This window comes from Athene cunicularia (genome assembly GCF_003259725.1).
Source record: "Athene cunicularia isolate RWA chromosome 8 unlocalized genomic scaffold, athCun1 chr8_part1, whole genome shotgun sequence".
NCBI classification, from domain to species: Eukaryota; Metazoa; Chordata; class Aves; order Strigiformes; family Strigidae; genus Athene; species Athene cunicularia.
In genome coordinates, this window is record NW_020799109.1 from 23687581 (window position 1) to 23713341 (window position 25761).

Genomic DNA, 25761 nt, shown 5'->3' on the forward strand with positions numbered 1-25761 from the left:
GGGGGGGGGGGGGGCAAGCAGTGGTGGAGCTGACTGGACTATGTGCACACTGGCTTAGCTTAGAAGTGCGTGGCAACTGTGTCCACAAAACAAATCAGTGACTGAACCATGATGTAGTGGGGAAATCTGTAACATTTAGTGAGCAACCATGAGAAACATTCTCCCTGCACTGGGTTACATGGTGTTTTAATGTTGTGAAATGAAAGCATGGCACTCTTAAGGTGTGGATCTTGATACCAGCATAATTAGGAAATATTGAAATACAGAATAGCATTTTTATTCCTCAGAAGTAATCAGGTAAGTTTCATACCAATCTTTTTTTAGCAATATGCCAGTAGGGATGGTTAAATAACTTTTATCCTCCATGCTAGTGTATCTTACTGAGAAACTAAAGGATGTTGACACACAAAAATCATTTTATGAAAGCTAAAAGACTCTATCTTCTATTTCAAATGGTTTTCATTAAAAGTAAAAATAGCCATGACAATTGATATGAAGTATAGATTCTTTCAATACCTTACCCAAAGCAGAGATGCCGATTCTTGCTTTTTTTGTAACTCACACTTGAGTGCATTGCTCCCATACATTGTGTTAGGTCACGCTGCCACAATCACCACTAAAAACATGGCTCAGATGAGTTTTTGCTGCGCTGCTGTAAACTGGTTTTCTTTTGCTGCAAAGATAACCCCAAGGGATGAACTCAAATGTTCCGCTAGAGAAGCTGTTCCTCATTACAAATCAGTATTACAACATGACAGTAGATGGCACTGCTCGAAATCAATCTGTATCGGCACATTTCCTCTAAACACAGCCAGAACAGAGGAGCTGTTAAGGCTCGCCTGGGAGACACTGGTTCATGCACAACACAAGCTAGTAACTATTAAAAAACACATGGCATTTGTTTTCGAGAGAGAGCAAGAGCAAGGGCTAAACTACAGGTCAAGTATGTTAGCAAAAGGCTTAGTTTAAGATGGCAGGAGTACCCATTCATCTACCATAGTCCCACCTTGCAGCTTTGCCACCACAGCTGCAGGCATATCCTACCAGGAAGCCCACCACAGGCAAGAGGGGAAGACACACACTGGCTGCCCTATTTTAAATTCCAAGCCATTTCTGCGGTGTTTTCTAGCATTAATGCTACTTAAGAGCAGTTGCACCCCACATACATCTTGAACGGAAAACAAATAAAGCTTTTCCTTTATGTTCTGGGCCCATTATGTATAGGCCTATGCATAGAAAGAAACACCCCAGATAAAGCTAAGAGTTGTTTGGGATCAGTCTGTATGTGGATGCACAATTCCTGAACGTCTTATTAAGTTACCAATGACTCTACATGATTTACATCCTCTTCATGCCTTGGTTTCTTTAACTAAAGAGACAGTAGCAAGTTGTATGGCAATATTTTTAATATGATCTACAGGCCCCACCTTTGCATATGTTTTGAAAAATATCAAACACCTAGCAATAGATAAGATACAGAGGAAATGTAAAAGATTTTTCTGGACTGTAGAATTAAGCAAGTTTCAGACTAAACTTGTCGAGACAAAGGACAAAAGTAATCAGCAACCTATAAATCTGTCACCACTAATTTAAGAAGTCAGAATGCATTACGGAAACACACTATTTCAACAGATTATGAAACATTTTGGTTGAATACACTAAAAACTAAAGCAACAAGCTTGAAGAAACAGTTGAGATACTTGTTAGCATTCTATTTCTCTTGGCCAACACACAACAAACTTCAAAATTGTAGTAAAATTACTTTTGTAAGGGAGAGAAGTATTCTGTCCTAAACAGACTGCCTGCCCGTGTGTTTCTGCTGTCTCAGTGTTATTTTAACACAAGCTGCATGCAGTTGCAAACAATTAGAAACACTGGTACTAGGTGCATTGAAGATCTGAGCCATTTCAAAAGCCAAACATCATGCATGCTGCCTGTGTAATAACTCCCATACATCAAAAAAGCATCTTATCAGGTCCAGTCTTTGATAAAGAGACTGCAGATTTTAGTTTCCCAACAGGATAACTTGAAAGCAATACTTTAAATACCTGTGCTACATTTTGTAGTTTAGATTTTCTTTTTGGAAGGGAGAGGGGGACCATCTAACTCAGACATCTTCAAGTTATGATCATCATGAGAGAGATCATTCACAGCCCAGCCTTTCCAATTGCAGAGAATTTCCAGTTAAAAGCATCCTTGCCTCAAGTAGAATTGTCAGATTTTTCATTTTGTCAGGAATCACACACAGAGCATCTACCTCTCTGTTATTTAAAAGGAAACTTCTAAATCTTATGTTACAAGAACTGTATTTGCAGGAATCAGAGACAAGAAAAGCCTCCCTAATTTGTTTACAATTATCTTCAACGTCTGAAGGATTGGTGTGAAAAACTCCTAAGTTCTCAAAGCTGGCTACTGAGCATGCCTTTAGTAAGACAGCTATGCTATACATGCAGAGTAAATTAAGTCAATACCAAAGAGTTTGTATTGGTCCATTGACTGACAAGGAAGATTAACATCAAAGCAAGATAAACATTAAGAGTTCTGTCATGCAGCATACACAGAAGCAAATCATGGTGTAATACTGTTCAATGAGCAAACAAAACCACTAAACATTATGTGATCTTCCATTAAGCGATAAGACATCTACAGTTTTAAACAAGATGACAATCGAATAATCTCCAACTAGGTTTTCAAATATCAATGTAAGAGCAAATCAAACTTATTTTTAGATAAATTACCTTTGTTTTTGACATTGAGTATAATGCATATAGTGCAATAAAAAAGTGTCATCTGTCTATCAGGCCATGAAAAGAAAAATATCAGGACACTCCAGCCAGATAAGGAAACAAACATTTATTAGAAACTGGTAGTTTTATACAGCTAAAAAGGTAAACATATGTTTAAGAGACAAAGAATACACAATTGAACACAGTCATCATAAAGGCACATAATGAAAAATTAAATTTGAAAGATCCCGTCTTTTCAACATCTGAAAACATCATTACCATAATATTCAGCACTCATAATGGCACTTTCACACTATGAACAAAATGGAGCAAGTCTAGAAGATAGACACTGCTGAAGTCATCTTTGCACCACACGCACACACATTTGCTTATTGGTCACAGTCAAACAAAATGATTTGGAACCGATCTCACAAATCCCACAAAGATTCAAGAATATTGGCAAAACCAAGAAACATTCAGATCCGAAAGGCATTGTACATATGGATGATTTGGATAGAATGACTTTATGTTTTTTTAAAAAAGTGCAGAGTCCAAGGTTTCCCTAAAGGGAAGGCCAAAAAAACACAGCTAAAGCTGCCGTTTTCTGAAATCTGTAAAACAGCATTTTATAATACAAATTTTATGGACTTGTTATATATCAGTTTATGGAGAATAAACACCAGCCATGGAAGCACTGAACACAGATTTACATCTGAATGTTGTTTGAATATGGCCCACATAGCATGTAGAACAAAGGATGTTCAGGCTGTTATTTATGTTTGCTTGCTTACTTATTTGGTAAAAAAAAAAAAAAAAAAAAAAAAAAAAAAAAAAAAAAAAAAAGTTCTTCTTTCAGTAATCCAATCTCAGGAAGTGGTTGAAGAGCAGTTTCTTTTAGAAGGCCAGAATAAGTATAATCTCAAATTCACAAAGATTAAGACACCACACATTGCAGGAACCAGAAAAAGCCCAACAAATGAGCTTGGCAATAACTGTCACTCTATTTCAGTGTTCAGGCCTGAAGGCAACTGGAATGTGGCACCACCTCTGTGCCCCCTGTTGCCCGCCAAGGAAGTCACTTTGGAAGTACTTGTACATGGAAATACCTAACTTTTTGCATGGCAGAAGTGCTGCTTTGTTTTTTGAGGAGAAGCTGTTTCTCAAGCACTATCAAGGTCTGTGTGCCTGCTTTGCTTGCTTCATTAACATCAATCTGATGGGCACCTGAGATCAGCAGTCCCATTTGGTCACTTGGACAAAACGCTTCAGTATTTTACTATCTGAATTTCACACACACAGCCAGCGTGCACAGAATACTGTGAGGGAAAGAGAATTTATCTCACATGACAAACCTGTAAAACTTCACATAATAATGCAACCCTCTATTGGCTAAAAGCACATAGTGGACTCTAGCCCTCTGAGTAAGGGAAAGAATAGAGAGTCCAAAATGAGAAGCATTTCTCTCTAAGGCAGCTATGATGAGCTCCACTACTGGCTGTATTATAATCAGCTTAATACTGGATCCTCCACCTCATTTTTAAAATTAACTTGCACTTGTACGGAATGAATCTAGCAACCAAGATTTTTCTGTTCCTAAAACATGCAGCTGTAACCCAAAGCTTGTCACGGTTAATTGTGCAATGAAATCCAGTGAAGCAAGTTATAAAAAAATCACTGATTGCATTACAAAAGTACTGTATAAATCCATTTGAGGTATTCTGATACCACGGAACAGCAGTTTCTCAGGCTCTTATTCTTTAAATAAAAATAAAATTTAAAAAATGGTCAGCCTGAAGGTAACGGTGATGGGCTACATTTTAATGTGTTACTCCACCCTTGTCTGTATCTAAGATCCTATTTCTTACAAACTTAACATTAAATCTTCAAAAAGATTAACAGTAAGTGAACTTTTAAGCGTGCAAAATGTTGCCTGTGAATTGCATGAGTATAGGCAGCATGACAAAACAAAAAGTCCCTTTCATATATTCAGTATCAAGGCAGCATAAACTTCTCCTACCTTTGGTTTGCTCCAGGCCAAATACACATTTAGAGAAGACAAATATAAAAAGAAAAAAAAAAAAAAAAAATAAACATATTGCTGATTTAGTTTCTTGATATTTTTTTAAAAAACTCAGTGACATTTTAAAGTGCAATACAGATGTCTGTTTAGAAATGGTGAACTAGTATTTAAGAAAGTTTCTTCCAACTTCAGGGCAAAAGTAGAAGTTGCAGCATCTCTCCACAAAGATCAGTCTCTGACTGTGAAAGCAGATTACTTCAGAAATCATTTTTGTTCTAGTGTTTCCAACAACATTTGAAGCATCTCACCTTTTTCCTTCATTTCACGCTATTCCCAAATTCTGCTTCATTTTTTCATACACAACATAGCTGATGCTGACAGCCGGAAGCACTTTCATAAAATTAGGGGCTATTCCCCTGTAAAGTCCCTGGATTCCCTCTGCAGCAATAATTCTTTGAAAGAGACCAATCATGTTTAGCTGTGGAGCTCCTTCCACTGAAGCTAGAACAAAAAAGACAATGTGTTACAACAGTTGTGGTTGTTATTAAAATTCTTAAGCAAGTCTTAAACACCTGGGTGGTGAGCCTACTGTCACCTCTTGGGCCACTGATTAAAACTTGAGTCCTCACAGAGAGATCTCTTTAATCCCAGACATTTGAGAGATATCCATGTGTCTAAATCCCACTGAAAAGCATTATCCACCTATATTCCTTTGGAAATCTAGGCTCTTACCCTCAAGTCTGTGCACAAACTTATCAAGCAAACATCTCAGCTATGAAACTGTCTTTATGAAACGTCCTCCAGAGCAAACAATGATGTCCACCTTCACAGGATGATGCAAGTCCTTTTCATTTTGCCTCTAAAATTTAGAAAACATTCTAAATTTTAGAAGAGTGCTTGCAGACTAGAACAGGAGTTCTTGGCCTCGTAGCTTTATATGGAATGTGGCTCTCAAAGCCCAGAACATTGGTGTCTGAAATGTTACCTTTGATTCGAGTATGACAAAGAACAATGTTGGGGCTAATAGGGAAAAGGGACCAACATTAAGAAGCATTTTCCAGGTAAGTCCTCAGTTTTCCAAGTTGGTTTTTTTTTATTCCCATGTCTCTGCTATAGCTATCCCAAATGACACAATTTTGATGTGACCACACAGACACATTGTCAGTACAACAGGACTCACCTTGAGCCTGCATGCGTGTTCTGATGAGAGCAAGAGGGTAACTGGCTAACTGCCCACATGTGCTGGAAACTGTACCACATCCCAATAAGACAAAAACACCTGGGTTAGCGGAACTTGATGCATAGTGTTCTAGCCATGTACTCTTTAACAGCTGCCAAGATATAAAATTAAGTAATCAGACAAGGGATCTGCATTAAAGAAAGTAAACATATACAGCTTTATTCATAATTAATCTTACAGGCTCAATCCTGAAAAGCACCGATCTCACTAGACAGTCCTACATTCTCACTTTTAAAGTGCACAGGCAAACACCTTAGCACACAGGTAAGGACTTTAACCAGACTACAGTAGCTAGGGCCTAGGAGACAAATCCTTCAAACATCCAGCAGCAGGAACAGTGCCCATGTTCTAGACCTGTGAATACTTCGGGGGGAGAAGGAGGCAAACACCACTCAGCACCCCACAGGATGCAATAAAAGCTCACACAGCTGTGCATGTCTGTGTGCAAGGAGCTGTTTGCAAGGATGCAAACTGTTGAAAAGAACTTCCATACTTCCTTGAAAATGTTTGTTCAAGCAATTCTGATTACTGCTGCAGTCTTACGAAAAATTTGTCTAGACTAGAAAAAAAATTAGCTTATGCCTCTGAGTTAACACACTTTGAAGCAACACCTAGCATCTAAGGTAGATACAACATTTTAAACGTTGTTGACAGGTTTAAAAGGTGCCAGTTCCACTTGAAAAGAAAGCGAGCTGTGTTTCAAACTCCTCACAACTGGATGTCAGCCACAAAGAATTCTGGCAACATGCACAAACACATGGAATTCAGGTTACTATAATCCAATTATAAATCAGAGAAAATGGAAAAAAAAAAAAGTATTGAGTATCATAAATGCAGGATATATAACATAAAGGAATATCATATCAGGTTTTTAAGGCCCGTATTTGCTACAGAAGGAGTATGTTCCAGTCCAACGGGGTTAGTTAAGTATGTAAGCATGTCGTATTGCCAAGGTCTATATAATCCTGCCTTATGAGTAGATTTCTTGTTTGGTAGTTGCATGTAAGGGCCCATCAGCACAGGCACTCCTCCAGGAGGGGCAGCCAAAGAAAAATACTTAAGTCTAGTAAGATCAGTGGAAATTCTCATTTGTCTGTTTTAAACTGAAGGCAACTGCAATACTACAAGCATATTACAAATCTAATAACACAGGTATTTTAAAGAATATTTAACCTTTTCATAAATTAACTAATGAAAGCTACATGCATTCAGTGATCTAAACTTACCTCATAAACAGCAAGGTCAATACCAGCATAAGGAATTATACCCAGAATATTAGGAATATAGCCTTTGTAGAAAGCCTTTACACCTTCTCTTTTTAAGATCTTCTTAGCACAGTCAAACATCCCAGCATATTGCCCTGTTTTACCCACAGCCAATCTGGTCTTTAAAACCTAAAGGGGAAAAAACAGTAGCCTTAATTACATACCTATTAATTAATTTATTTTATAAAGACAGGAAAATACAGCATCTCTCTGCTTATTCACTTGTCTGGAACTGCTTTACCTTTTTGTACTTCAGATCTCCTTTGTGATGACTACGGTTAAGGCTTTGTTAGCAGTAGGCTTCTTCAGGTTTATCATTAGTGCAGAGTAGCACACATACTACCATACACTAGCTTACAAATTATTAGCCTTTTAAGATTGCATTTTAGCTTTCTTTTTTTGATTACAAGAGGCAGATTTTTGATCAACTTGAAGGCAACAGTGCGGGCAATATTTAATAGAAGCATTAGCTAAAGAACGAGAGAATTAACATACTAGCAGATCACACTTCTGATCTGAGAATAGCAAAGTATATTAAGAAAATAATCTTTCTAAAAGCACAACACTGAGAGGTAGTTAAGGGATGTAAAGATTACATCTCACTACTGAAACCCAGAGTCTGATTAATAATGCAGACAAGTCTATAAAGCATCTTAGGACAAAGAAATTAATAACAGTATCCAAAAGAAACCACAGAGGGAATTTCCTGAGCAAGAATTTGGCCTACTTTAAAGCCTTATAAGACTGCAGCTTCCTCAGGAGTTTCCTGACACTTTGCTTTTCTCTTTTATTTAGAAATACACTAAAAAACACTTCTAGGACAGTATTATATCTTTGTTAGGAAGATCAGAGCATCTTATTGTAGAATAGTTCATCTGTCGCCATTGATCAGTATAATCCAGATGATCTACATAATATTTCAGTTATTGTATAACTTAACCCATCTCTGTACTCAGGCTAGCTGTGATTCAGCAGCTCTAACAGCAAGGATGCTATGTAAAGAGAGATCATTATCACTGTCAGCAATAAAAACAAGTTCGTTCTATTTCTACTGACACCTGTCCCTGTGAAAAAGGTATTTAGGTTACATTTTCCATTACTTCCAAATCATAACACTGGCATTCGTTTAATCCCAGACCCAACATCTATTCCAGGTATTTGTGAGAGATAAACTTTCTGGGGAACCAGCAGTAAAGGAAGTACATCCTACTTCTATTTTTAAAAAGCAGGATGTGAAATAGCTACCCTAGAGTAGTTAATATATTAACTCTAGTTAAATTGAAACATGTATAGTACCACATATGAATATGTCCTACAAAGGAAGTAACAGTTAAACCACCCAACTCAACTGTAGCTGTTATAACCTCCCTCCATACTGATCTCCTAATCAGACCCAGCTCCCAACCATAATGCAAAAGAACTTCATCAGTTCTGCTACAGACAAGACCATCCCTTGCTTAGATACAGTGGGAAAAAGACTTATGCTGAATTTAGAAAATACCTGAACATGTACTTAATTTTAAATGTGTTATTAGATTGTTTTTTCCCTGAACTAGGTTTTATTCAAAGATTGCTTTAGACAATATTATACACCCAAATATATAGAAAAATTACAAGTATCATTTAGGACATAGTATATTCTAAAATGCCTAGTACTGAAATTCTGAAAGGAAATTCAAAGTAAAAATAATGAGGATATAAGAATATAAATTAATTCCTACACTACTTTCAAGAGCAAAATGGATTTTACTTTGGAAATGAACCAGATATTTGGCAGTCTCCAATGGAAGCAGATTCTCTGTCACTTACCTCCATGGGATAAATAGAAGTTTGTGCTGTTGCTCCAGCCAAAGAACCAGATACAAATCTTTCAATAGTGCCTAACTTCCCATCATCCTTAGTGAGAATCTTCTTATACTGTATAGTCAAAACACATAAAATAAGCATCACACACTTTTTAGGAAAGGCAAGTGTTACTACAAAAGGCAGGAATACAGCACAAGATGGTTTTTCAAGCTGTACTTACTTTTTCATGTATTTACAGCTACATTTACTAAACCAACAAATTTAGCACTATACTCGCTGCAACTCTGTGGACAAAGATTCTCAAGACTACGATACATACTCCAGCCTGCAAGAATCCTTTAAACATCTCAGCCACCACAGTACTGTCAGGTATTGTACAAACAACCAAAGCAAGGGTACCCACACGATGGCCCCCAGATAATAGAGGAACCCGACTCCTTTGCAGATCCAATTCTCCAGTCAGAGAATCAAAGATCAGCTACCTTGTTCAGAGACACTTAGAGAGCTCTACATACTGTTTCATTCAAGACAGAGACACCGTCATGCAAGAATGCACCATCAGCTCTGAGAAGGCAGAGCAAGAGTAAGAAATAATGTGCTCAAGGTTACTCTATGGCATCAAAATCTGCCGTTCAGTTCTGCGATATTCCAAAGTTTGCCTGACTTTTTCTTGCCTATATTTGATAGCTGTGCAGAGATGTGCAATATGTTCATTTAGTCTTACTCAAGGCACTAGCAAGTCCCACAGAGGAAAAATAAAGATCATTTAACTACACAAGAATGGGAGTTCATTTTCCAAAGGAGGATTAGGCCTTAACATGATGCTTAAAGCTGATTCAGAGGTAAATATAACTCTGAAATCCAGGATGATTTCAGAGGTGCTATCTTACATAGCACCATGATATCTGACTTAAAAAGAATCCTGTATAAGTTCAGCTAACATAATGTGCTAAGTTTTTGGTGGTTGTCACTCTGAAGCAACAAACTAGATATTAATACAGTACTCCATATGAAGCTATGCAGACTGAAGGACAGTTTAAGATGTATGACAGATTTAGTTTATTTACACTGCTTATAATACAATAGCAAGATCTGTCTAACATCAAGTACATCTATTAACAGAATACCATTATAAGAATTCCTATATAATATAACAGTGCAAATAATGAACAGTGAGAATGATACAGTACTTTATTTACCATTATTTTCCTTCCTGATTTATCATCCTACCTGTTCATAAGCCCAGAACTTAATAGCTGTTTCAGGAGCTATTTTCACAACATTTACACCATTTCCCCTCCAGAGGGATCGAACACCACCTTCTTTTAACATTTGCTTAAAACCACTGGCTATATTCATTTTGTTTGATTTTGAACCATGAACCTAAAAAAAACCAAAGTCACAGTAAGGAACATTGCTCTGATTAGACTGTAAAACTCATCACCTAAGTATTAAATTGCTTAAACGTATCAAGTAGCAAAATCACATCTACCATTGAGAAAAAAAAATATCTTATTTTAGTGGTACAAGTACTATAATATTTTGTTTACATTTCAGTCAATATGGAAAAGACAGTTTTCATGAATACAAATATGGAAATTTTCAAAACATAACTAGTCCTCCATCATCTAGATATTGTGTTTGGCCATCAGTTTTCTGCAACAGCTCTCTAAAAAGTGAAGCAATACACTGGAAACTAAAACGTTCTTGAACATTACACCTACCTGCATCATCACTTTAAGGCGATCTAATGGTGCTGTACCTGTTCGAGAGACAGCACCAGCCACTCCTCCTGCCAACAGCTGTTTCCACCACTGTCCAGTCTTTTTCTCTTCCTCTGTGAACTCATCTGGAACAGTCAAACTATCTCCTATATCCAACACCTATTAGAATCCAAAGCAAAGATGTGCAAAATAACTATCTCATTCCATCATCTCTACTTCATCAGCAGTTCCAATTCCAAGTTAACCTACCACCTGAGAATACGTAAATAAAATGCTAGTTAAAAATAAAAATTACCTCTAGCTTACATTCTATAATTAACTTGCTATGGATTGCTATTGCTATTCAATGAATTTCACTTCTTCGGTTAATAGCAATGCAATAGCACTTCTACATAGATAATGAGCAATAACACCCCAGACCCACCATTTCAAACACTGCACCATCATCATTAAAAATTATGACAAATTTCCGCTTTGAGTATGGCCCAAACAAAAGCATTCTGTCACGATCAGTAGACCTTTACAGTCAGCACTAAAGCTCAAATGCTCATATTGCAGCCAACCTTTCAGCAGACAACCTTCTGGGATTAGTTTGATAATCTCCTAAGGATGCTAACAAGAGATTTCTCTCTCACATGGTAATTTATTCACACATATGTGGGATTTCTCCCCTCCCCAACATTTTAAAGCAGCATTTTTATAGCTGATATATCAGAATTTTCTATTTCTGGTAACTGTTATGTATTATCTTACAAAACAACAAGTTTGACTAATGCTTTATACATTTTCTTATAATAAGTTACACTGAAAGACACATTAATGACTTTTTCAGCTGTGAAAGTTTGAAATTTCATTAAAAGGTGCATGTTTGTTTTACCATTCATATTGATCAAAGAAGAACATTACTTTAGACTTTAGCAATAAAACTGTCCAAGACCTAAGACTATGGAATCTCACATATCACTTAAACATAGTCTCTGCTCTTCACGTAATTTATAACCATCATATATGAGAAAAAATACACCATAGATAATGCAATGCCAGTATTATGCATAAATTAAACCTATAAAGAAGCAGAATGTTTTAATAACTGGTAAGTACTGACCAGAAAGTATGTTAACTGACAAACTTTTTTTCAGCTACTACTGGTTTTAATTCTAGACACCATGTCCCTAATTTATGCTGTGTTCCCTATCTGTTAAATAGACAGAAAGCTGTCTTGGTCATCTGGAACACAAGAATGGTAATATGCAGATTATAGATACAGCCACCGGACAAACAGGATAAGCACCAACTATTCTGGATATTGAACACAGAACAGATTAATAGGAAAATCCCTTCATCTTTCTGACATTCATCGTTTCCAAGTAAGGTGTCATCAATTGCTCAATTACATGGAATCATCAAAAGATCAACCAGAACTCTCAAAATATAAATTCAGTGTTCTTAGAGATAGTACGTATATCTACCAGGGTTTAGACCTTGTGTCTCCTGAGCCCTAAACACAACTAAGAAAAAAAGCTAATTTGAGGGTGTTTATAACAAAAAGACCACAGCTACCAACTCATTAAAATTCTATGCCAATGCAGCTATTGGCTTGGAAGAGTCTGACAGCAATTAAAATTTTACAATAAAAACAGAATTGGAAGAGCTGTCAATGCCAGCCAGGCACATGAGGTCTCACATCTGCTCTTATCTGAAACACCAGCTGTGTTGCCATATAGCTGGATTTTGCTTGCTGTGATAACAGGGTCATCAGCTGACTGCAACACTGGAAGATCACAAGAGACTACTAAAATTGTTTCTTGGGGTAACTAATGACATTCCATAACAATATTTAAAAAACAAAATAATCTCATGTTTAATAATAGTAACATAAAGAATTTTATTACAGTAAAGGGTTTTTTTCCACTAAGTAAACTAGGACCAGGACTATTTGATCTCATAGCAGTGCTTCAAGTGTTTTTGTCAGCAAACAGGGAGCTAACTCCCTTTTGGCAAGTATTTCTGAATTGAGGTTGTACAGTGTGAAACACTCAAAGCTTTCACATCTCATAAACCGGTTTTTTTATTATAAAAATGCTGACTAATCCCTGAAGATATAAATGGTCTCACTATATTCAAAGAAATCTGTCTTTACCTAACTTTATGGATTACTTCAATAATCTACAGGAAGGATACTTAGTAAACAGGATTACTATTGGTTTACTTATTATTTGTTCTTTAAAGTCAGTCACTGTGGTAAGTCACAGGTGGCAAGAGCTCCATTCAATAGTAATTTAAAAAAAATTACCTGCACAGTGCATAGCCTACTGCTGTATATTGTCATTCCTAAATGAAATTCTATAGCACAAAAGTGTGAGAATTTATGCACAGAAAATCACTAATGACACCAGTGATTTTATGAGAATGTTACTATATAAAGGCAAATACTGAACTAATTTCAACATAATAAACAGTTAAAATGTTTCTGTAATTTGTTTCAACACAGCAAAAGCACTGAACATAAGAATGTACTGTATTGTGAAAACAAAATAATTTAATATTGTGGTTATTATCTTTCTGTGGAATATTTCCAAAGGAAGAAAAGGATTCCTTCCTAAGAACTACTGATAATTAATTGCTAAAGTTTGCATTAAGTTCTCTGTTCAGAAGAAACTCACGTGACACTATCCTTCTTGTAAATGGTACAGCACAGTGAAAAGGAAAACCAGACAATCTTAAATACAGGTACGCTTTAAATAGAACTACTGTGAAGCTGTATTGCAAATATTCAATATTGCAAATCAACACAGCAGAGATGAACTTAAGAGCTGCACTAAGTTAAAAGAAAAGTTGAACTTACAGTGGAATGTTTCCAATATCGAATTATTTCCTCAATGTCTGTAGCTGGGTTAAACATAAAATGATCTCTCCACTCATTCCAGTCTACTGACATTGTCCCATCAGCATCAATACTGAAAAGAAATTGAGCAAAACCATGTAAGGAAATAGTAGCAGGGATGGGGCTTTATCCTGTTTTGTTGCCTTTTTTTTTTTTTTTTTTTTTTTTTTATCACATCAGTGACAACTGACTGTAAATTCAATATAGACTTCGAGGCTGAATCTGCCATGGCCTTTCAATACTATGCTTTTCTTATGCAAGTGTATCTGACATTCCATTTAAAAACATAATATAATGCTTCATTCTATCAACAACATTTACAGGGAAATAAGATAACATTTTCCTCCCAGAACCAGAAGTTCAAATAGCGACTAGACTTACTATCACCCAGGAACACATGGAATATGTGAGAATTCCTATAAAGACACCATTGAAGGTACCAACAGCTTTCAAGGTTATAATCCCATTTATCCTACTCTCTGAATTACAAAAATATAATAATTAACAATATGAAGAAGCTTAGAATTAGAATACTTCAAGAAATAATAATTCCTGACCTTTGCAGGATCTTTTCTGCCTGTTTTTCTGAAATGCTTATACCCAAAATCTTGAGGGACTGGACAACTTCTGATGGTTCAATTTTTCCTTGAAACAATAAAAAAAAAAAAAAAAAGCTACATGTTAAGAACATGGAGCCTAATACACGTAGCACTTTGGAGCTCACTAAGTTACACTGTAACGCTTACATAATAGCAAAGATAATTTAAAATTAAACACAGATGGTGTACTTTATCTATTACAAAGACTGAGCAAAGGTAAGTACATTAAAATCATGCAACCAAATGAGATGCAAACATTCAGTGAGTTAAAAATTATTTTATCTTTAATAGATACTTAGAAACTTCCTTATAGTTTCTCCATCTGGGGAACAAAGAGCCCCAGATCAACAGACCTGGAAGATAATAAAAAAGAAAAGATACTATAATAATTTATTATTTCAATCTATAGTAAACTATAATTATGATCCTATTAAGGAGAAGAAGTAAGGGTTCCATACTGACAATTTTTTGTCTCTGGCTTAGGCAAAGAATATAAATGAAGATAACTTTTAATGCACAGTATCTGCAAACAATGTTTGAGCAAAGAAAATAAATCAAGGCATACCATCATTGTTTTTGTCCAGGCTCTTAAATGCTAGTTTCATCTTTTTCTCATGATCTTTAAGATACTGCATAAATTCTTCAAAATCTAGCTGTCCGTCCTGGTTAGTATCTCCAGCTTTAAAAATTTTCTGTTGAGAGAAAATTCAACATTTGACTTTTCCAAATTACAGGTCACAAATCTACAGCAGCACGACACAGCCCCAGCTTTAAGAAAAGAATCATACTAGTCACTTTGGGAGTCAAATCAGGAAAACACCCAAGCATACACTTCAGAGCTTTATTTTGTTTTCAGAATTTAACACACATTCAGTACTTTCATAAAGGAAAAAAAAAAAGCAGCAAAGACAGACTTAAGAAAGCATTATTTATTATTTACATAATTTTCCTATTCAAAGATTTTAAGGTTTCTTACCAGCATTGGCAAACTACACCTACAGGTATGAAATAACTGGGAGGGCAGGGAAGGTGCGGGGGTGGGCACGCAGGGTCAGGACAAAATCAGGAAACTTTAAGCCTGTGACTTTCCTGATTATACATGAAATTTGTCAGTATGTCAGTAAAATTGAACAAATACAGTCTTAACTAGCCTCTTTAATCCAGTGGTCTATTAATTATGAAGATAAAAATACAAATACCAATTAACTGTTTAACTGTTGACCAACAAAAGTACAAAGGTCTTGCCTGACCAGCGCTTCCACCCCTCAGGGTTTGAGCAGGCAGGGCTTTCTGCTTCAGACTGAAGCCCTGACAAAAATTTAAACCAGACTTCTAACAAGAGGAGCACAGTTATCTTCCATTTTTTCATGTTTCCTAGTAACTGCCCTGCAGATAAGAAATATTTACATGTACAATAATATACAATTACCATCACTGCAGGAAACAAGTCTGAAATACAGCCTAAGCATACACTTCTCCATCAACAATGGGCCAGAATACTTTACCATCTTTTTGTGTGAAAACATAAAACATTTTTAAAACAGGAAAATTACAGCAGGCCCCCAAAAGCGAAATTCTGTAACTGCTGAGGCTTGTCTGCAAAGACAAAACCCAAAGACCAAAGCCCAGACTAACAAACTTTGCAGGATTTATTATCTTGGGCTTTATGCCACAGCAAGGGTTGCTCCACACATGGAGGGTTGCAGAGAGAACAGCAGGGCCGAGGAGAGGCAAGGCCCACAGCAAACCCCACCGGCACTTTCCATCCACTCTCACACTTCCATCTCCTCTGGCAAGATGCACAGGAAGAGGGCAAGGAAATCCACCCCAAACCCCTGCTCTAGAACACAAGATTTAAGGGGAAATTATGCCTACTAGTTTCTTTGTTTGGGCATTAGTCTCTGTGGTTTCCCTGTGTAAAATCCTACAGGGGCAGCACTCTATACCAGACAGACAGGAGACCAGCCTGGCAGCACAATCTCTTCATTAACTTGCAGTAAGTTTCAGAGAACAGGGTACATGAAAAGCATGTGCCAAACTATTTAGCAGACTGCCTCACACAACTGTAGTTTCTGAATAAAGTAACTCTCAACAAGATTTGTACCACTGTTCTAATCTGCAAAATCTGGTTTTAATCATTTTGTTTACTCCACTGTAATTAGTAGAAGTCCTCAGAAGACCTAAGTCCAACAAGTTTTAGCCTACAAAAACTAAAGAAAGTTAAAAACTGGTGGATTTATTGCAGGTGTCTGAAAAAAATTGAAGACATCTAAACACATTTATGTTACCTCCTTTATCTTTCCTATCCCTCTACTAAAAGAAATATACTTAAATGTATAATCTCAAAAAAACAAAATTCCTAAGATTATCATAGATTTCTCAATGCAAGTGAGGAAGACAATATGGTACTTCACAGTGAAATAAGCAGCAAATTGTTTGCCTCCCATAATACAGCAAGTTATGCACAATAAAATCAACCTAAGTTACCATATACTTAGATAAAGGTGTTTGGTATCAGCTTAGAAAAATGGTGTTCTTAGTATACTCTTAAGTCTGGCTTCATTGTAATTTCTATTTATAACCTGTCAACAAAAAAATACTCATCAGTTCAGTTTCATGTCCTTGCTAATATGGTTACGGCTGTTCAGAATTTCCCATTACAAAAAAAAAAAAAAAAAAAAAAAAAAAAAAAAAAAGTTCATATTTACTGAAGTTTATGGATTAATTCCTGGCCACAACCTTCTAACAAGAAATTAAGGCTCACAGCATAATTATTCAACAAAACCCAAACAAACATTAAAAAAACCCAAACCAAAAAACACCATTAAAAATTACTCTAGCCGGGAAGGAGTTCACCCCTCAAAGACACTGCAATCTCAACCCATCTTGTACTCCCCGCAAGATCCAAGTGTCCTGCTAGACTCCCACAAGCTACTGAGAAGAGGTAATTAATTTATGTGGCAGTCATACACACACTTTGAGTGGATTCACAGAATCATCTAGGTTGGAAAGGACCCTGAAGATCATCCAGTCCAACCATTAACCTAGCACTGACAGTTCCCAGCTACACTGTATCCCTCAGTGTGTTGGCCCTACTCTTGAACACCTCCAGGGATGGGGACTCCACCACCTCCCTGGGCAGCCCATTCCAACGCCTAACAACACATTCTGTAAAGAAATACTTCCTGACATCTAGTCTAAACTTTCCCTGGCACAACTAGAGGCCATTACCTCTTGTCCTGAAATTCTAATCACCACAAATTGTTACTATTCCCTACTGCTATCTGAATTACACAAACAAAAACACAGAACAAGGAAGGTAGTGTTCTGGCTCACAGGTATGACAAAACTTTTAACTAAATTCTAATTACAAAACCTCCTCTGCTGAGGATGACGTGAGCCAAAGAAAACGGAAATTCCTAGGAGGTTTAGAGAGCTGGCAATTAGCGTGTGTGAAGGGGGGCACCTTTCATCTGTCAAATGAGTGGATTTCATATTGCAACAACTAGAAAAGGACAGGCACAAACATACTCTACATTCCCTACTCCTGTTTTTAGTTATTTTCCAGACTTCACAGCAGTCTCAGCCACTCTCAGTGCAGCAAAACATAAGTGTCAGGGAACAAAAACGTACTTTTCCTCAGCAGGCACATGCATTTTTCTCCCATTACAAATCTAAACGTTCATAAACAAAAGCCTCTTGCAGTTATCAAAAGTACTAATTGTGTGGGTGTTAAACTTTCAGATTAAAACCAGTAATTTGCAAGTTTGTGGAACAAACAGTAACAATGAAAGGAGCTTGCTTTCCTCTTGGAGAGCAGAAACTCCCTCATGGAGGGTTATAGACCCTGTGGGCATAGCCAGCAGGAAGATGTGTACCTGATCCTGTGGGGAGCCTGGCACACTAACTCCCAGGTACAAACTGCCCATCCACAGCATCAAATAATTCAGGTTGGAAGGGACCTCTGGAGGCCAATCCAGCAGAGCCTGGCTCAAAGCCTGTCTAATTACATCTAATTAGATGGGGTCATGCAGGACCACATCCAATTGAGTACTGAACATCTCCAAGGATGGAGATTCCCCAGCCTCCCCAGGCAACATGTTCCAATATTCAATCACACTCACTTCAGTTCAACAAGGAATCCAACTCTGCTGTTCTGCATTTCATATACTACCAGATTTTGCACAGTTACAACCACTTGTCACCGTGTTACTTCCTGGTTCACCAACTTCTCTGATGGAGGAGAAATGGATGCATTTTAAAATAGGCACACAACAATAGAGAAGGAACCAAACTAGATGCCAGTCCTCACTTGGAAGTCCTGGGAAACAATGTTCAGTGTGCCTGCCACGTAAAACCTGCCCTTTCTTGTTTACTGACTTACTGTGGGATCACCTCACCTTTATGTAGGCCCAGCTCCAAGATGAAAATGTTTGTTTTTCAAAGCATGTAATTTATTTTCTCATTGTTTAAAAACTTTAACCCCAAGCTATAAACATAATTCACTAGATAAAATTAAATGGTAACCACATAAAGAATTGCTAATTACCGATAGATACAGAAGACAGATAGATGATCTTTCCTTTTAATACTACAGGCCTTCACATATACTGACTACAATGCTCCTGTGCTGACCTATTTGGTCATGACATTGCTCCCTCCTCCTTTTCTCTTCTTATTCCCCCTTTTTTTTTTTTTTTTTAATTCTGCTACTTTTGTTCTTTTTCTGTTGTATATTTTGTTAATACAGCTGCTGTCGAAGTCACGCACAGCAAGGCAACACCAATGTGAAAGGCCACAAGCAGTCTGAAATACTGAAGAATTTTATTTTCAAGTCTCTCAATTATATAAAGCATGTTGCAGTGTTGAATTCCTACGCCTCCAGAAGACCTCTGTATTTGGTGTGGAAACATAAACCAGCAGGTCTGTTGAAAAAAAAAATAAATCAGAAGTTACAGACAGGCTTTATATACCCTCAAAATCCTGATGCTCTGTAAGCAGCCTGATGAATTATTAGATTACTTTGTGACACAGTTATTAACTTTAACACTTTCATAGCTATGACGTAAAGACGGAGAATGCAGGACACTAGAAATTGTAATGCTTTTATGTATGCTTTTAAATTCACAGTTTAATTTTTATATCAGTATCATTGAGTATTGTGCTAAGTCTTCACATTCTGGTTACAAAACTGAATTGTGTATGGAAGGTAGGGCTGCTCAGTACAAATCATCTATTCATTAGCTTGTTATTTCAGCTCATTAATATAATGTAAAGAATATTTAAAAGGAAGTGATCCATCAAGAAGTTACTGGGTGTTTCTGGCTTCCTATCATGCCATCTATAATACATGAGTTAAAAAACACCACTTAGAGATATATAATTGGTGCAATTAGCAAGTCATTGTTCTGCAATCTATGACTAGAGTTCCAAAGGGCAAATTACAAATACTGCACAGAAAAAACACCAGCACCACAGTAAGAACAGCATCATGTCTTTGGACACTCAGATTTTCTTTTTCTTTTAAAACCAAAGGTACTACATATAAAACCAATCACAATATTCATTTCCCCTCTTCTCCCCTTCTCCTGTTCTTTCCCTCTTCACCTCCAAAATAATTAATGCCAGTCATTCACATAGCTCTGCATTCTACAATTTTAAGTTATTATACTGTAATCTTATTGGAAGCCAAATCCAGTCACGGCCCAAGTATACATACCCCTTCTCTCTTTACTGGATACGTACCCTACAATACTAAAACTAAATGTCCTTTTCCTATTTATATCTGTCAAGACTGCACAAATTTGTGACACACAATGATAACCCAAAAATCAGTAGTAAAGATTATTAAAGTCAGTCTTGTCAAACTGCATCAGTTGGGAGATAAATCCAGCATACAGGGAAAGGGCCTGAGGATGTGTCCACACAGCATTATACCCTAACCAGTGAGTCCACATAACACACTAACAAACTAGACTGTCACTTAACCTCCAGAAATCTAATACAGCGCTGCATTTTGAGCAAAACAGTAATTTGCACTGCCTCTAAAGGCCTCACAACTAGTTCAAGGGCTGCATTCATATTTATTCACTTCCCTCACAAAGGATACTACCAACACATAAACATTACCCAAGCAGGTTCTTTAAACCTGCCACAGACACGAACAGAGTCCCCCATTCCACTACAGCAGACTTGCAACCTTGGCAGTGGCAGAGATGTTGCTATCTGCTGCAGAGCTTCCCCTTCCCTGCAACAGGAAAGTACTAGCAGTGGTCTTCTCAGTGGTCCATGGCAGGTAACAGAATCTACAAAAGGAGCCTAACAAGGAAGAGATAGAAGTTGTGAGTATGTTCTCCAGTGTGCGTTGCAGAAGCTGCTCCCTCAGGACCTGGATAAACTCTCTCAACTCATAGCTATGAATTAGATTTGAAGAATCCAAAACAGCATAAATGGGAGATGAAAACTATCCCTTGTACCTTCATTCATCATTCCTTGCAAGTTACACTGGTATTTTTGACTTAGAACATACTTGGTAGACTGACTTTTTCCATTAATAAGACTGCTCTGCTACAGAGGCATCCCCACCTTATAGTCACCTTAAAAGGTTTACCAGTTTACCTTGCTTGTTTACCTGGGACACACTGTTGTCTCAAGACAGGGACTTAGCAAAGCATTTCAACATGCAGTTAAGAGATCTTCCAGAGGTGGGGGTTCCCATATTTGGTGCCTGGCATTCTTGCTCTTTGCAGCAACAAGAGGAAGAATTAATCATTCACTGTACCCTGTCACTGTTCAGGAAAAAAACTATCAAGTTAGTATTAAAAAAATTAATTTTATCTCCTTGGATGTTTAAAGTGTTGTGAAAACAAACATATTCATCTTGCTCTTTCATATGGAGACTTGGAGACTACAGCACAGTGTCATTTAAAAGCTTCCCAAATTGTACACATTGAAATCAAATAATGACTTACATGTCATGTCTGCTTACAGCAGAAGTCAGATACATTACTGAAGCTGCTTGTGGTATTTCACAATTCAGTTACAATAATCAGACATAATCGTAACACCTACTATGACCTGAATAGCAAAATTTAAAGGAACCAAGTGGTCCTAGTTTTCTACAATCACATGACATGACATCTGTTTTGGTAAAAAGTTGAAGATGCCTATCTAAATCTACAGTACTGGTTTTTGGCATACTATTAAGGTCAGAGAAAGCCTCATTTCACATAAAGAATGACACACAGACATGAAAGTGCTGAAGTTTATAAGACTGAATCTGCATATCATGTATGATAATAATTTCTAAGAGTAGATATTGTGTGATCAAATATGCCCAGAAATTCCCAAAGTAATGAGTGCTTTTTGTATGTTTCTAGCCAAGCTACAACATAATGAAGAGGCTTCCATTAACTTGGTCTACTAGTCTTCTAATTTTGCCATGTAAGGGAAGTTACCAAAATTAACAAAAGTGCAAAAACCTTAATAAAACAGTGGAGAAATGTTCAAGGGCATATTTAGCTCAGTCACTAAAGAAGATTGTGCTTTCTGGACTAAGAACAGCTACAATAAGTTCAAGCTCTGAAGCACTACCTAGCTGTAGTTTTTAGAGGCCAGAGAAAAGCACAGGAGGAAACAATGCACACCTGGCCCTGTTCTCACCCGTCCTCTCCCACCGAGATGCAGCACTGTAACACAGCAGAAGGGCCTGCCTCACTTGACAGAATTCTGAATTTTCTTTGGTTTAAATGCATCAACACACTTCAAGTGTTCTGAGTATTTTTAGACTTTGTTGGACTAAAATTTTCATAAACACAGTCGATGACTCTAAACAGACCATATTCTGATTGCCGAGAATTTAGCCTCATTGGGCCCTGTTTCCACCACACAGAGGTACCTCATCACTCTCTCTCTTCATCTAAGGAGCCTTAATGTAGCTGAAGACTTATGTCAAAACCCGACAGGGAGTCAGTCCAAATAAGACCATTATATTGTTTCCAGTATGTAGTTATTCATTTCAATAACATCTTTCTACTCCTAGCTCCAGGACTCAATGTATAAATAGTACCTGAATTTGAATGCTTGGCTGTTCCCACCACAAACTGAAGCTTGAAATACGGGGTTTGCCTCCTACAGGTTTACTGTAAGGATTGATTGCAACAGAAGGAAAGTGTGAACAAAAATAGTACTTCATATAACCACTCGCACCATTTATGGTACTCCCGCCTAAGAGACTCATGGCATTCTGAAGACACAGAATGAGATCATTTGAGATCTGATCCCAGCATCTATTTTGTATCTCTACTGGACAAGTCCATTAATCAAAGTGACCATAAAATAGCTGTTAATGTTGCTTGTAGAGCACTGTTTGATACTGTCACCACACTGAATTCTTTCTTCATAGGTGTTGATGTATTATGTCAAGAATCTTTTGTAAAGCTTCGCAAAGTTACCCATTCCTAGTGGGTAACATACTACTATATAAAATTGGAGTCATCCTGGCAGCCTCTGAGCAGCACACATTTTGGATTTTCCACTGGTTTACTTTTGTCTGTCAGATACTGACAGGAGACAGGTCAAGTAGAACACAAAGTTAGGGGCTTCTATCACGTCGTGCTATGATGCCTTGCTACAAGGAAAAAATTATTCTTCCTTACAGGGACATGCAACGTATCTCCAAAGCTTACCACATGGTTTCACATCAATTCTCTTATCTACAGTGTTACTTCACCTAAAAGAATGTCTCATCATACATTAAACATTAATAAAACTGCCAAGAGAACTGATGAAAGGTGAAATAAAAAGAGCATACCAGTAGTCTATTACTTAAATGGACAACAACTTTGTATCTTTTAAAGATGTGCACATACCTTCTAGAAAGGAATTACATTTCAAGAGGAAATACTAGTAGCACAAACACTAATTTATACCCTGAAGATAATGACTTGGGATGAACCAACTGACTTAGCAGTGAAACATAGTAACACTCACATGGCCCCTTACCAGGAGTTAGCCAGGAAGCAGCTATGTCCCCCAGAAGTTTAATGCTCTGTGTACATGGATTTCACCCCATACAATGGAAGCCAGTCCTGCAAGCATATTTTTCGAAACCTAACCCACACCTGCACCTAGAACACAACAGTGCAAGGCCTGAGATCCCAACCCAGCTGTGATGCACCAAAGCCTGCTCTGCTTTAGGATACCCCAAGGTCTGCTCACCCCTTAGTGCCGCTATGTTGGCAGGGCTCAGCAGTTCAGTAGCTGCCACATTGTGTAACGTTTCCACATCTCATTTCCTTACTCATTAGTTATTAGTAATTATAAGACTACTTCCGCCTCTCCAAATACAAAATACAATGACTCAATATCTGACTTCATGAATAAAACACCTTTTTACCAAATAGTAAAAAGACATTTTACTCAATTCAACATCACTTTAGAGCTTGAAGCAAATGGGAGAAGGCAGCTTTAAGCTGCAATAAAGTACAGGAAGCAGATTAGCTACGTAAAGACAGGAAAAAGCTGGAGGCAAATCTTACTGAGGCTCTCTTATCACAACAAGTTTAGTTATTAACAGATATATATAGATATATATATATATATATACTATATATATACTATAAAATACATAAACTCTAGAATATATATAAAATCTAGTTTCTAGTTCAAACTGTGCCACCATTAAGTTTAAAATAGTGGGTATATAGAAGTTCCAGTGCACTCCAACAATTCTTCCACCTCTCAAATGTGCAACATGACTCATGGTTTATTTTGTTTACTCTGTGTTTCTTAAGCAACTAAAAGAAGCCAGTTCCTGCTCTCCATTACATCCAGGTAAGTCTAGCTTATCTCTATTGATTTCACTGATTTCACTTCCAGTTTATCCTGTAGCAAATGAGAAGTCTGACAGATACTCAGATGTACAGTATTAATGAAAGGCATTACACACGGATCTTGAGATAGAACTTGGAATTTCATTTCTAAGTTGCTCAAAACTTCAGAAGCACGCCACTTGGGTCTCAGGGTTTTCAGTGAATTGTGTGGGAAGACCACCCTTGCTAAACACCAGAAAATTAACTGGTCAGCTGTTCCCCTGTTGTTCAATGGAAGTAAAAACCCAAATTGTTACAGTCAAACTGGTACAACAGGTTTTCAACAATCTGTATATAATGTGTGACTGAAGTTTGAAACTAGCATGCTCTTAATACAGATAACTCTCATGGATAAGCAAACATGCCAAACCATCCCTCCCTTAGATACCCAAAACTGAGAACACAAAATGTACTTATTTTAAAGATTATTTTGATCAGAAACAATATTAAAGTGAAGGAATGCTTTCATTTCTACTCTCAGATAAGCATCATTCAACTCAAGAGGCCTGCTTGATACTTCTCCCTTAAGTATATAAGACAGAGAATTAAATATACCAAAAAGAGGTAAAATAGAGACCAAATAACGAGACCATGGGAAAGAACTGGCAGTGTCCCACAATTAGTAGAAGGTCACTGAAATTTAATTATTGACCCAACATATGTCATAACACTGCAGTCAAAATTTAGGTTCACTTTCCTGAACCTCTTTCAGAAAGTATGCAACAGCTAGTACAGGCAGTAGAATGCCATCTAACCATTCTTTATACTGAAACAAAGAACAGGACTGTTATGGTAATAGCTCCAGCACAGATCTCAGCCGTAGATGTTCAGCCTAACTAAACCTATGTGTGCCTTTTCAGCACAGACTTGCATTACCACAGAAATACTCAGGCCTACAGATTTGCGCATTAAGCGATTTTATATTCTGATCCCTGAGGATTACTGAGAACAACTAAGAAAGAGAAGTTTCTTTTCCAGGTACGGGTCAGATTTACTAGAGCAACTCAGCATTGCACTGGAATGCTTGATGTTTCAACTTTTATTGATTTGTGAGGTCACAACACTGGTAACTGAGGACAAAGAAATCTGTCAGTCCAACCCAATCACTGCAGAATCCACAGCACTGAGCACATGCCGGTTTGGGGTTTGATGGCCACTGTTGTAAGTGTGCATTTTTAAACAGAAGGGCCTTGGCACTGGGCACAGCCCATGCCAAGAAGAATCATTTCCATGTCCGTGTGTTCATAGAGACTGAGCTTCAATAACCAGTTCTGGATATTGCAACCTACTGTTACACTGATTTACTTACCTGCTGCCCAAAGCAAAGTTTATTTTGTTCGGATCTAGATTATGCAAAGGTGGAGTGACAGACAAAAACTGTAAATTGCCATCCAGTATGATAAAGGAAGTAAAAAGTCGACACATGATGAATAAACTCGGCCGTGCCCACTTGGCAACGGAACGGCCGACAGCCGCACTGTTCACAGCGTTCGCACTCGGGAACCTTCATTTACAGCCCTGGGGCAGACACGGCGTCACCGGGGAGGAGCAAGGCAGGCTCGGGGCCGGCCAGGAGCGGCCCAAAGCCCGCGGACGCGGCTCCCGGGTCTGGAGCAGCCCTCGAC

General features: G+C 37.5%; 1 protein-coding gene across 2 annotated transcripts in view; it reads right to left on the reverse strand.

Annotated features, from left to right (window-relative positions):
* Positions 1–3525: 3525 nt before the first annotated feature.
* The window catches only part of SLC25A24 (solute carrier family 25 member 24), a 22979-nt gene continuing 743 nt past the window's right edge, over positions 3526–25761 (reverse strand). The window contains exons 2-11 of one of the 2 annotated variants that reach the window (XM_026854207.1): positions 14830–14956; positions 14223–14310; positions 13627–13738; positions 10782–10940; positions 10288–10440; positions 9061–9168; positions 7213–7380; positions 5927–6077; positions 5055–5247; positions 3526–4481 (exon numbers count right to left, since the gene is read on the reverse strand). In XM_026854207.1, the coding sequence (XP_026710008.1) occupies positions 5069–5247; positions 5927–6077; positions 7213–7380; positions 9061–9168; positions 10288–10440; positions 10782–10940; positions 13627–13738; positions 14223–14310; positions 14830–14956 (1245 nt within the window). In that variant the 3' untranslated portion in view covers positions 3526–4481; positions 5055–5068. Of the gene's footprint in view, positions 4744–5054; positions 5248–5926; positions 6078–7212; positions 7381–9060; positions 9169–10287; positions 10441–10781; positions 10941–13626; positions 13739–14222; positions 14311–14829; positions 14957–25761 lie in introns of both variants that reach the window. The other variant, XM_026854206.1, reaches the window with a different exon arrangement.